This window comes from Pungitius pungitius, chromosome 19 (genome assembly GCF_949316345.1).
Source record: "Pungitius pungitius chromosome 19, fPunPun2.1, whole genome shotgun sequence".
In the NCBI taxonomy this organism is placed as follows: domain Eukaryota; kingdom Metazoa; phylum Chordata; class Actinopteri; order Perciformes; family Gasterosteidae; genus Pungitius; species Pungitius pungitius.
In genome coordinates, this window is record NC_084918.1 from 5,858,771 (window position 1) to 5,870,384 (window position 11,614).

Consider the following 11,614-nt stretch of genomic DNA (forward strand, 5'->3'; position numbering starts at 1 on the left):
ATGGCATCACCTTTAATTCATTCAGGTGTGGATTTCAATAATAATACATATTAGTACCCAGGGGAAAAAGCTACCAGAGTATGCTTTATTCTATTAAAGTTGTTTAACATTCAAACAGTTTAATTTTTTGTTTAAATATAAACATTTTATGAGTAACGTTACTGATTGAAACAAAGCGTATAAAGGGCACGGTGCCGGAGAATGAGTGATATGCAGAGAGACCGGTTCAGCTGCTCCGACCGCATCATTAGGAACAATCAGATAACACAGGCAAACACAAAGCTTTTGTATTTTGACTCATGTTTTAATTCTTCTGGAGTACACGTGAAAGTATCTTACGACAGTTTTGACTCTTACACATTCACATGGCAAAGAACACAACACAGCGTGAAACACAACCGCAAAAACCCCAAAGAAAACAGCGAAGCCTTCACGTCAAAATGCCGGCAATAAATAGGCTCATTAGATTTATATTCAATACTCTTCTGTACAGGTGGCCTGTGAATTACAATACATCAACCAAACAATTTTCAGGAAGAGCAACACGGATAGACAAAATAATTATGTAAACAGAGAAAGGAAGAAAGGGGGGTTTGTACACACATTAAATCATCACAGGCACACACATCAACGGTCATGCAAAGGATCCGGAGTCTGCCTGTATGAGGCAGCGAAAAATAGTGACTACAGTACATCGTTCTCTTTTCCCTCCACTTGAATTTGCGCGCACACACACACACACACAATCTCACACACTGACACGCCCGCTGACACAATCTCACACACACACAAAGGGAGCACAGGGTGTCAGCAGGTTTCGGGGATACGAGGCGGTGGAATGTGATTCTGCAGCGGAGGGTCCAGAGATGAAATCGGTCGCGAGAGGCGGCGGCCTATTCTTCCAACGTGCGGAAGGCGTTCTGCATGTCCTCCACCAGCTGAGCGTACTCCGCCTTGATCTTTACCTCGCCCTCCTTCACCGGGTCCTGCACCAACGAAGAAACAGTCTCACAACGCGAACGGAAAGCAAGAAGCGCGGGCAGATTCTCTGCATGATCGGTGGTGCCCGAGCTACGGCCGTCCTCCTCAGTGTCCAACAGGTGTCATATCAAAACACCCTCGAAAAAAATTGATCGACTGGAAACTCTCAGATCTTTTAGTTAATTAAATGTACTACTTACGCATCTTAACTGAATAATAATGACACTCTTGTCTAAGCCTGAGTATTTTGTTTGTATTTATTGTGATAATAATGTTTTCCTGCTACACCCGCAGCCAGGTCTCAGGTCACCCAGCGTATCGCAGCAACCAATACATAAACAAATGTGAAATAATACTTAGAATCAGCACAAAAAGGCGAAGTGAACGCACAATTCACAGGATATGTCGCTGCCGTGTACACACACGCACCTTAAATTTCATTGAGCTGATCCTGTAGAGGATTTCTCCCATGTGCTCCTTGATCATGGCCCAGGTGATCTTGTTGTCGCTCTGCGCTGTGGTCTCCACTGCGTGCCGTGCCATGTCGTAGAAAGCGATCATGTTGGAGAGGATGCCCACGGTCTTGTAGAAGGGACAGAACCTGAGGACACACACACAAATCAGTCAGTGCTCGCCTTCGCTCGAGGGTATCCAATATCTATTTGAACTCTGGTGAGTGCCGGCCCGAAGCTGAGGGAGCACATGCCGCGTCGGGTGTGATGCTACCTGTCGTAAGGTGTGTAACCGTTCTGCTGCAGGAAGTCGTCTTTGATCAGTTTGGCCACCTCCAAGGTGATTTTATCCGTTTCTGCCAGTGATGCCTGATAAAAATTAGTTAGTTTATTGAAATGTGTAGTAGAAAATCAGAAACTGTTTTTTCCCCTTTCCTTCCCTTCAAGTGACACACGCGTATTCCAGTTGTGCCCTACGCATGTGTCACTTGAAGGGAAGGAAAGGGGAAAAAAAGTTCAAAGATCAAACCCCTGCCGCCAACTTAACGCTGAAATACCTTTCCGACAAGCTGCACAATCTCAGCCAGGTCCTCCTCCTCCTGCAGGATCTCCTTGGCCTTGGTACGCAGGGGCACAAACTCGGGGAAGTGCTTGTCGTAGTACTCATCCAAAGCGCGTGTGTATTTACTGTAGCTGATCAGCCAGTTGACTGAGGGAAAGTGCTTCCTCTGAGCAAGCTTCTTATCCAGACCCCAGAACACCTGCGAGAAGAAATAACATCAGTAAAGCGCTCAGCCCCTTCAAATCAACAAGGCTGGATTAGAACCTCAATTTACCTGCACGATGCCGAGGGTGGCCGAAGTGACGGGGTCAGAGAAGTCACCACCAGGAGGCGATACACTGAGAAAGGAACAAACAGTTGAGTTAACGTTGGTACGAGATGTGCAGAGGAATGTCTTTCTCTAGTGGGATGAAGCTATACTCACGCTCCTACAATACTGACGCTGCCCTCCCTCTCAGGGTTGCCCAGGCACTTCACCCTCCCAGCACGCTCATAGAAGGAGGCGAGGCGGGCGCCCAGGTAGGCAGGATAACCGCTGTCTGTGGGCAGATACAGGAAATGAGAACAGTAAGCAGCCAGGTGGTGATTCTTCACTTTGGAACAAAGAGTTTGAATGAACGCAATATTAAATTACGTAATGCTACTGAATACAACATTATACATTATAATAAATCTCCAGGAGACTCCGGACTTACCTGCAGGCATCTCAGCCAGACGGCCAGAAATCTCCCTGAGAGCCTCGGCCCAACGGGAGGTGGAGTCGGCCATCATGCTCACGTGGTATCCCATGTCTCTGAAGTACTCAGAAAGTGTGATTCCTGCCGAAACAAACAGAGTTAGTATGCATTACTCGTGTGTGTGTGTGTGTGTGTGTGTTAATCTTCAGTGAATGAGACACTTGTAACACAAGTGAGCGATCAACGAGTATATTCACCGGTGTAGATGGAGGCCTCTCTGGCTGCTACGGGCATGTTGGAGGTGTTGGCCACCAGCGCTGTCCTCTTCATGATGCTCTCCGTCTTCCCGTCCACCTCCATGGTCAGCTGTTGGGTCAGACCACGACGTCAGTCACATTGAGCGGCAATGGCGTTGGAATACCACGCCACCGCTGTCGTTACCCACCTCGGGGAAGTCTCGCAGTACTTCTGACATCTCGTTACCGCGCTCCCCACAGCCCACGTAGACGATGACATCACTGTTGGAGTACTTGGACAGGGACTGAGAGATGACGGTCTTTCCGCAGCCGAAGGCTCCTGGGATTGCTGTGGTGCCTCCTTGCACACATCTTCTCACAGAGAGGAGAGCAGATGTGAGTGCAGGATCGGGAAAAACATTTTTAATATGTCATGAGTGTAAAGGGTTAAAAAAAAAAAAATTTAAAAGAGGATGGGGGACCCACGGGAAAAGAGCGTCCAGCACTCTCTGTCCGGTCAGCAGCGGGTGATTGGCGGGCAGCTTCTCTGTGACGGGTCGCACTTGTCTGACGGGCCACACCTGAACCATGGTGAACTTCTCCTTCACCCCCTCAAACTCCAGCTCCATCACCACGTCCTGACACAGAGACGCGCAAACACACACCATCAGCACCAGGTGACATCTGACAGGCAAACGAAAAAGGACACCTGGGAGCTGGAGCGGCGGTGAACTCACGGCGACGTCGTAGTTTCCGGGCGGAGCCACGTAGGTCACGGTGCCTCTGTTTTTGGGAGGCAGCATGATCTTGTGCTTGATGAGGGAATTCTCGTGCACCATGCCATAGATGTCGCCGCCTGTGATGTGACTGCCAACCTAACATTGATTGAAAATAATAAAAATATATATATATATTAGGAAAGCTGCGTAACTGGGGTGATTCGAACACGCCAAGCTGAAGAGGTACGGAGCTGCGTCGACACTCACCCGCAGGTTTTTGCCCGGAATAAACTCCCACTTGAGGTCTCGGTTCAAGGCCCCGATGTTTACGCCTCTGGGGATGTAGATGCTTTGTGTGATGTCATTGATGTCCTTCAGTGGTCGCTGGATACCATCAAAGATGGAGCCCATGATACCTGGACCCAGCTCCACAGAGAGGGGTTTCCCGGTACGCAGCACCGGATCACCAACAGACACACCGGCTGGATGCAAAGCTCAGAAACAAATGTTTGGACGGGAATGTTGGAATACTTCTACAATAAAGTTAGCAGAGGGATATCTGACTAATTATATACGAGGGTTGTTTGATTCCTTTGTTGTATTGCACGATAAGTATTGTCCATTACATTTCGGATATCTTCTCATTCTAATACAGAATATTTCATCATTTCTTCTTGGCCTTGACCTACTCAAACTGATGGCTTAAAAGCCACCATACACTGGATCCATACCAGAGCTGTGACATTACGTAAAGAGAGGGAATGGACCGGCACGTGGTGAGAAGGATACATGTCTCCTCGTAGACCTGGATGGTGGCCATGTCTCCCTCCAGCCTGATAATCTCTCCCACCAGCTCACTGTGGCCGACACGGACAAGCTCATACATGGCTGCTCCCGCCATGGCCGTAGCTGTCACCACTAGGAAAACAAAACGGGTGTAAATTATCCTGCTGGGGAGAGTTTAAGCAATCAAAGAGCAGCAGCTGGACAAGTCCGTCCACTTATATTTACCGTTGCAACTAAAACATTGTTTTAACAATGAGCATGCAGCCTGAATCTGCAAGTTCAAATTTAAAAGAGTTTGATACGAGTGTGGTGGCCATACCGGGTCCGGAGACTCCATGAACAAATCCAAACTCGCTCTCCCTATCCTCATCCCTGATCTTGGGCAGCTTGGACATATCCATCTTCTGATGATTAGGATGTCTGAAAGTAGAGCAGGCAGGAGGGGACAATGTGAGAAAGACTGCAGGCAACCTAGAACTGAAAAGAAAAAATAAGATTAAACAGTCTGCAGGAGTGGCTTTCCTCTCCTGGTCAATTGCCACTTACAACAATATGACATCCGTCTCTACATTGTAATACGTTTTTTTTGGCAGACTCAAAGCAGCTAACTCTTTTACAGTCATTAGAGATGCTTTGGTGTTAGTCTGTTTAAGAATTGAGCCAACTCAATACACAGAGAGAAATATATACCTGGTTATACAAGATCAATGTATGCGGCAAGGGTGCCTCTGTTTGTACACTTTTAAATACTGATGCCAACTCAAAACACTGAAAATTTTGTGATTACATTTCCCTGTGTAAAAGTAAAAGGACCCCCGCAGTATTTTCAGCACGTTGAAAATTCAAAATGGCTTCTCACAACAGATTCAGACTCTACTCATAGTAAAAAAGGGAGATTCTTTTTTAAATTAAAAATATTTTGGAAAATCAGAGATCAATATTGGTATGGCACCCTGCTGTTACCTTTGTAAGGGGACCTCCTACTGTTACCATGGAAACTGCCAGGAGAACACAGCAGCATCACTGCTCATGACTCTGCCTTTCTCAGCATTACGATGCCTGATATAGGCCTTCCTCTGCTGATTGGCTGCAAAACCCTTCAGGTGCAGAATTACAGTCGTTTGATCGTGTGAGGCTAACATCAGAGGGGAACCCCACAGAGAAGCATGTTCCTTGACTGATAAAATGCATCTTTGTCTAAAACCCTTAAGTCTCCTCTTATTCCCTTCTCACATCAAATATCGGCCATGTACAATCCTGACTAACCGCATCGATATGCAGGAGCGGTGTAAACACAAGCTGTCATCAGTCGTGACACCCCGAGCACAGAGCTGGCTGCAGATGCTCTGATCCGCAATACACTGTAAGCAACACACACACACACACACACACACACACACACACACACACACACACACACACACACACACACACACACACACACACACACACACACACACACACACACACACACACACACACACACACACACACGCTTGCACGCACGCACAAGATCCAGTCTCACACTTCAAGTTTTTGTTCTCTATAGTACTCTAAACCTGTGCCCTTTTCTTGTCCTTCCCACTGACGTACAGATCTTCCTGTTTACGCCAGGCTGCTTAACCCATCTGTGCAGGAATTCAGTGGCCCCACCAGCTGGTCGATTTGGGGAATTACAGGAATGACACCTAAAAAAGGTTTCACTTTATCTCCTCGAGTACATAATTTTTATATGGACAAAAAGAAAAATCCTTTTGCTGATATTTGGTAATTCTGTGTTTTTTGTCTCAAACACAGCACACCGATTCCAGCATCAGTAGATTATATTTAAGCGGTTGAAACATCAAGATATACAATAAAGCTTTTTTAAAAGAGCAGAACGCAGAGGCAAGATAATGAATATGGTTCTCATTATATCACACATCTCTCTAATTGCTTGCTTAGTTTGAATAGTAAAAATTAAACTAGATGTGCATGTGAGCCTGGAGACATCACATCCTCTTGAAATAATCCTTAGGACAGCAATGACTCTTGATCATATGATCAAGCACATGACTAGCTGGTCTGGTCTGCAGTCTTTGAGGAAGTGGAAAACCAGCATGGTGCAAAACTGGGAAGTACAAATAATGATGGAGTCTGTGAACACACTGGAGAAATCCCCCCACTACAATCCTTAATGGAAAATGAGCATATAAATATATAAAAGACAATTCATGGGTCAATATGTTTGTTGGGTAATTTGTGCTGGATAAGAGAGATGGGGAAGGTCTTTAAGTGTTCAATTAAAAAGGTGAAACAGCTAGTAATCCAGACCATGACCCTTTTACTGTACCCCTTTGGCTGTACATTTTATTTCATCATTATATGTTGTGTGATTTTAAAAAAGCAAGTTTAAAAACACAGGTAAAAGGAATGTATGAGTGTCTGTGCAAAATAGACTCAGAAATGTAACATCTATGTGACATGAGGACGCATACAGCACCCTGACAAACTGATGCGAATTGCAAATTACTTGTATGTTGCTAAGCTCAAAATCAAAATCAGCTGAAGAAGATCATATAATGAAATTAATTGTAACATTTAATGGCATTGCAGAATATTCAGCTTGACAGCTGTCCTCGAAACTGTAGCCTAGACTTGCTAGCTATACTGACTCATCGAAGAGAGTCAAAAATACGGCGGTTACTTTATGATTAAATATATCTGTGATTTTATAAAAATCAATCCCATTTGGTCTTCAAAACGCAAGCAACGTCACACAGCTCGCGGTGGATTCTGTGTTGTGAAAACGATGGCAATACTGGTCTCTCGGCCTGCGTATCGTCGCAACGGTGTACCAAAAAAAATAATCATTAAACAACTCACAACAAAGCCAATGTAGGTTTATAATTTTCTCAACTCTCTGGAAAATTACAATATAATAGTTACCGTGTGGTTGTGAAGAGGTGGTTTACTGTCTTGCCTCGGGAGAGAAACGACGGGTGCTGCGGTGCGTGACAGCAGATCAGCTGACTTCATTCACTCGCTGCTCGGTTTTACTGCTGGGGCCCCTGCAACTGCCGCCATTTTGGTTCCGCCATTTTGGATCTGCTCCGTCAACTGCCGTAAAGCGTTTATAAGCGTTTATAAGCTAAAATGCAATTTTCACTTTTTTAAAGCTAAATTATAATACTCTCAATGTATGTACGTTGTTTGACGTACGTAGTATACACGGTCCCAATCCAGGTCAAACATTTCAAATGCAATAATAATGATTCCTTGCTGTACAAATTTACCTTTTTTGTTGTTAAAGCATACACACTATATTTGTACAGCATATTCTGTAACGGAGGTGCCGTTACAGATTGCTGTGGTTTTGATGCTTTTATAACAGTATACATCCTGAAAAACCTAACTCAGGGAGAGATGACTCTAAAGCCAACATGCAGCAACGTTTGTGCGCATGCGGGGGTCAGGGTTGACAAGCTCCACACAGTCGTGGAAGGAGTGCGGTGGCTAAGCTAACAGTAACCACCGCAACTAGCTACATGTGGAGGGTAAAACGGGAGGCATCCCCGACCCCAACTCTGTCCAAATTCCTCCGTTTTACCCCAAAATACTCTTGAGTTCAGCCTCATCGAAAATAAGGGATATTATCTTTTTACAATGAAAGGGTGAGTGTAAGCTTTTGAGTCATGGATAAGTAGCTTAGCACGAGTAAAGTTTTCACGTCTGTTTTTTCTACAAGGGGAGGCGGGGAGGAGACGGAGAGGCTAGCTAGCTAGCTTCCTTAGCTACTTTCATTTACATCTATGACAAAAAAGTTTGCAACAGACAGCACTGTTGCCGAAACTCTTCCGTCGCGGTTATACTTGTTGACTGTTTGTCGGTTCGCTCGAGTAGCGGTCTCTCAAATCTAGCTTGCTAGCTAGCTCAGCTAGCTGCTACTGGGAAGCTGAGTCAGAAAACCCACTTTGCTAAATTAAGCTAACGTTACACATGCAGACCCTGGATGTTCGATACTTCGCCTCGACCACGGCTCAACTGAACATCCTATGTGGTATGTTGGCCAAGTCAGTGAACAAAGTTGCTAAACAAGTCACTGGCACATTAAGGTTATGTCGGTCATCCCCTCTGTCAGATACCGCGATAACCACTCCAGAGATCCACTAGAGAGTCTGTTCCAGCTCACTCCGTGTACATGTCAGAGAACCACACCAGCACCGGTTCTCAACGTTGTACCAATGTTGGGCTTCGGATGTGGTTGTTAGATAGCGAGAGCTATTAACGCTAGTTTTTTTTTAAAATCATTTTGGAAGACTTTGTTGTTTGAAGTTTTTTTGGATGCTGGCAAAGATGAACGCGCCACGTGACCAACAGCTGTTTTTTGGATGTGTTAACCTATAAATACGACAGTGAACACTAAAACACATCCTCAGGTTATCTTGTCACTTGAGCTTAGCAGGGGCCTTATTTATTTTGTAGGAGCTCTGAAACTTGTAAGTCATTGACTTTGGGTATTTGTGTATATTTGAAATGGATTGCTGTCGATTTTGTGTGTCAATTATGACCGTTGATCTGCTCTCATCAAATATGGTTTGATCCTTGATTTAACTTTGGAGAATTCGTCTTACCTAGGGGCTGCAGCTTTGTGATGATCCTAACAATGATCAGAAGTAAAATATTCCCAAATGTTCTGTTGATTGAGTAAAGTTATCGATGAATCATCTATTTGGTATTCATTTTTACATTATTCAATGAATTTCATCAGTATTAAACTCAGTCACAAGTGTACTTGTTGCAACCATTTGACCATTTTTCTGTTGTTCCAGTAGCCGGATCGAGCTGGGGGATGTTACGCCCCACAACATAAAGCAGTTGAAACGCCTGAACCAGGTCATCTTCCCTGTCAGCTACAATGACAAGTTTTACAAAGATGTACTGGAAGTTGGAGAGCTTGCAAAGCTAGGTAAGCGTAACACCACTCATGCAATGTACTCTCAAAGAAAACATCAAAACATTTTTTAAAGCATGAAGGTAATCTATTTCTGATAATAGTGACAAATTAGGAAATGAATTCTTCCTTAACTGCTTGTTTCCAAACATCGTAGACCAAGAACTTCATAGACAAAGTTCATCCTGGACCTAATCAAATGATGCTGTCACAAAAACCTTTAATTTCCCCCATTCTCTGCAATAATCGGTTCTTCACTTGGAAGGAACTAAAGATTCCCTGTTTGTCTGTGACGTTTTAGTCCTCTTTTTCTTGCAGCATACTTCAATGACATTGCGGTGGGTGCTGTGTGCTGCAGAGTGGACCACTCTCAGAACCAGAAGAGACTGTACATCATGACGTTGGGCTGTCTAGCACCCTACCGTAGACTTGGAATTGGTAAGGAGCTGTGAATTTCTACAAGACTGGAGTACACCTTGTGGCCGTACGTTTTTATTAATAATCTTTGCGTTTGTTGCTTTTGTCTTTCCAGGTACAAAGATGCTGAATCATGTGCTAAACATCTGTGAGAAGGATGGCACTTTTGACAACATTTACCTGTGAGTAACTCCATGTAGAAGGTGTATTAGGAGAGGCCATTGTAGCTGTATTCTTGAATTGTTCAAACTTTTCTACCACTAACTACATATGTCTTATCCCTCCCCACAGTCATGTGCAGATCAGCAATGAGTCAGCCATTCACTTTTACCAGAAGTTTGGCTTTGAGATCATCGAAACAAAAAAGAATTACTACAAGAGGATAGAGCCCGCAGATGCCCATGTGTTGCAGAAGAGCCTGCGCAGCCCATGTGCACCGCCCAGTGGAGAGCTTCAGAAGGCAGAGTAGGGGCACAGTGTTTGGCGAGAGCACAGTTGTGCCAGCCTCCACAGAAACAGAACTGTGACAAACGCCCCGGGGTCGACAATTCAACACAGGACGCCAAAAACGAAACAAATTTAAAGTACAAAAAATGCTGCATTTCTTTTGCAAAGGGGTCCCCTGTTTTTGCATATTTTATTGCTTTGTGTCCTCGTACAGATAATTGGAAAACAACAACAAATTTAAAATTCAAAAGCGCTCCAATTGACATGGTTGCCAACTTTAGAGTTGGTGCAAGGAGAGGGTGTGGTGTTTTGCAAATCATACTGTTTGTGTTTGAGTTGTTTTTATGCGGTTATAAAAGCTAATTGGGACATATCTTTACTGTTGACCAGAAATAAAACCGTTGGTTAGAGCCTGCACAAAAGTACTAGCTGGTCAGCTTGGAGTGATGCTTTGAGTTGTAAGGTGGGGACGGTCACAACTCGATCCCCTCAGCACCTGAAACTTGGGAATTATGGTAAATTAGTCTGACCAGCTTTTCAATGTTCTGAACAGAGTTCGGGTGTAAAGAAGGCTGAACAGTTTTGAGGTGGTGGAAAGACACTGTCACCACTCATAGTTTCTGAATAACTTTATTTTCCAGCCTGTTAATTTAATTCCCCATCAACATTTCTATTTTTTACATTAAAACGGCAAGTGGTTCAGAGGTTCTCCTGGGTTAACTAAGACTGAAAAAATTCTAGAAAAAGCAAAACAAACTTAATATTGCATTGAAGGTGTTTCTGAAAAGGGCACTCGCATAGTTTTGGTGGTTAAATTTGCCCGCTTTGGATTTGATATGGGCATTTCTTTTGGTAGTATAACGAAGGTGTGTTAGGATCTCTAAGGAATGGAAGTATTTTGGGACATCTTACCATAAACATGTTTGAGCCCTTTCCAGAATTTGTCCTCTATAGCTACCTGCCTCAGTCGGCTTCTGTTAAACACAACACCTTTCTGATACTTTGGCAATATTGGTATTGTCCCTTGAAAAGTGTTTAACCCAGAGGAAGCTCTGTCCCCTCTGCATGCAAGGAGAGTTGTGTCCTCTCCACTGTAGTATAACGTTAAGCATGTTTTTTCCTTTCTTTGAAGAATTTTATCTTTTCTGGAGCTCTATATTGTAAGACTTTTTAACGTCTAAATAAAGGAATTACTATTTGCAGTACACGCTTTTACCAATTGTCTCATTCTGTATTAATTGAGATCTAAATGCACGATTATTTAAAAAAAAGCCAAGGTATTAGAAATATATCCCTGGATCCCCGTCATGATTGGCAGAAAACTCCCATATCCCGAATGCTATTGGCTGTCAGCTACTGTAGGGCCCTCCTCTTTCTGCACTGCGTTAGGTGTCGCCAGATTGT

At 44.1% G+C, this 11,614-nt stretch overlaps 2 protein-coding genes across 4 annotated transcripts; one reads left to right on the forward strand and one right to left on the reverse strand.

The window, feature by feature from the left end:
* Positions 1 to 71: 71 nt before the first annotated feature.
* On the reverse strand, positions 72 to 7,498 carry atp6v1ab (ATPase H+ transporting V1 subunit Ab). The gene is made up of 15 exons (XM_037456378.2): positions 7,342 to 7,498; positions 4,733 to 4,833; positions 4,417 to 4,545; positions 3,895 to 4,109; positions 3,646 to 3,783; positions 3,395 to 3,546; positions 3,118 to 3,280; positions 2,930 to 3,038; positions 2,691 to 2,813; positions 2,420 to 2,534; positions 2,270 to 2,333; positions 1,991 to 2,194; positions 1,708 to 1,802; positions 1,411 to 1,582; positions 72 to 986 (listed from the first exon to the last, which is right to left on the reverse strand). Exons 2-15 carry the CDS (start codon positions 4,812 to 4,814, stop codon positions 894 to 896), a joined length of 1,854 nt encoding a protein of 617 aa, XP_037312275.1. The 5' UTR covers positions 4,815 to 4,833; positions 7,342 to 7,498; the 3' UTR covers positions 72 to 893.
* A 346-nt stretch (positions 7,499 to 7,844) lies between these two features.
* naa50 (N-alpha-acetyltransferase 50, NatE catalytic subunit) lies at positions 7,845 to 11,415 on the forward strand. 3 transcript variants are annotated; one of them, XM_037456380.2, is made up of 5 exons: positions 7,845 to 8,066; positions 9,228 to 9,361; positions 9,665 to 9,784; positions 9,879 to 9,945; positions 10,055 to 11,415. In XM_037456380.2, exons 1-5 carry the CDS (start codon positions 8,059 to 8,061, stop codon positions 10,230 to 10,232), a joined length of 507 nt encoding a protein of 168 aa, XP_037312277.1. In that variant the 5' UTR covers positions 7,845 to 8,058; the 3' UTR covers positions 10,233 to 11,415. The 3 variants fall into 3 exon arrangements, with proteins under 3 accessions (XP_037312277.1, XP_037312276.1, XP_062415249.1); XM_037456379.2 differs by having other exon boundaries at positions 7,846 to 8,066; positions 9,225 to 9,361; XM_062559265.1 differs by lacking the exon at positions 7,845 to 8,066 and adding an exon at positions 8,433 to 8,452.
* The last annotated feature ends 199 nt before the right edge of the window (positions 11,416 to 11,614 follow it).

Excerpts from the sequence above, each read along its gene's own strand:
- atp6v1ab (XM_037456378.2), bottom strand. The coding sequence starts at position 4,814 with ATGGATATGTCCAAGCTGCCCAAGATCAGGGATGAGGATAGGGAGAGC. Across the intron at positions 2,334-2,419 it reads AGCGTCAGTATTGTAGGAGC|TGTATCGCCTCCTGGTGGTG; the intron begins GTGAGTATAGCT and ends TTCCTTTCTCAG. Across the intron at positions 2,195-2,269 it reads CCACCCTCGGCATCGTGCAG|GTGTTCTGGGGTCTGGATAA; the intron begins GTAAATTGAGGT and ends TTCTTCTCGCAG.
- naa50 (XM_037456379.2), top strand. Across the intron at positions 9,362-9,664 it reads TGGAGAGCTTGCAAAGCTAG|CATACTTCAATGACATTGCG; the intron begins GTAAGCGTAACA and ends TTTTTCTTGCAG. Across the intron at positions 9,785-9,878 it reads CTACCGTAGACTTGGAATTG|GTACAAAGATGCTGAATCAT; the intron begins GTAAGGAGCTGT and ends TTGTCTTTCCAG.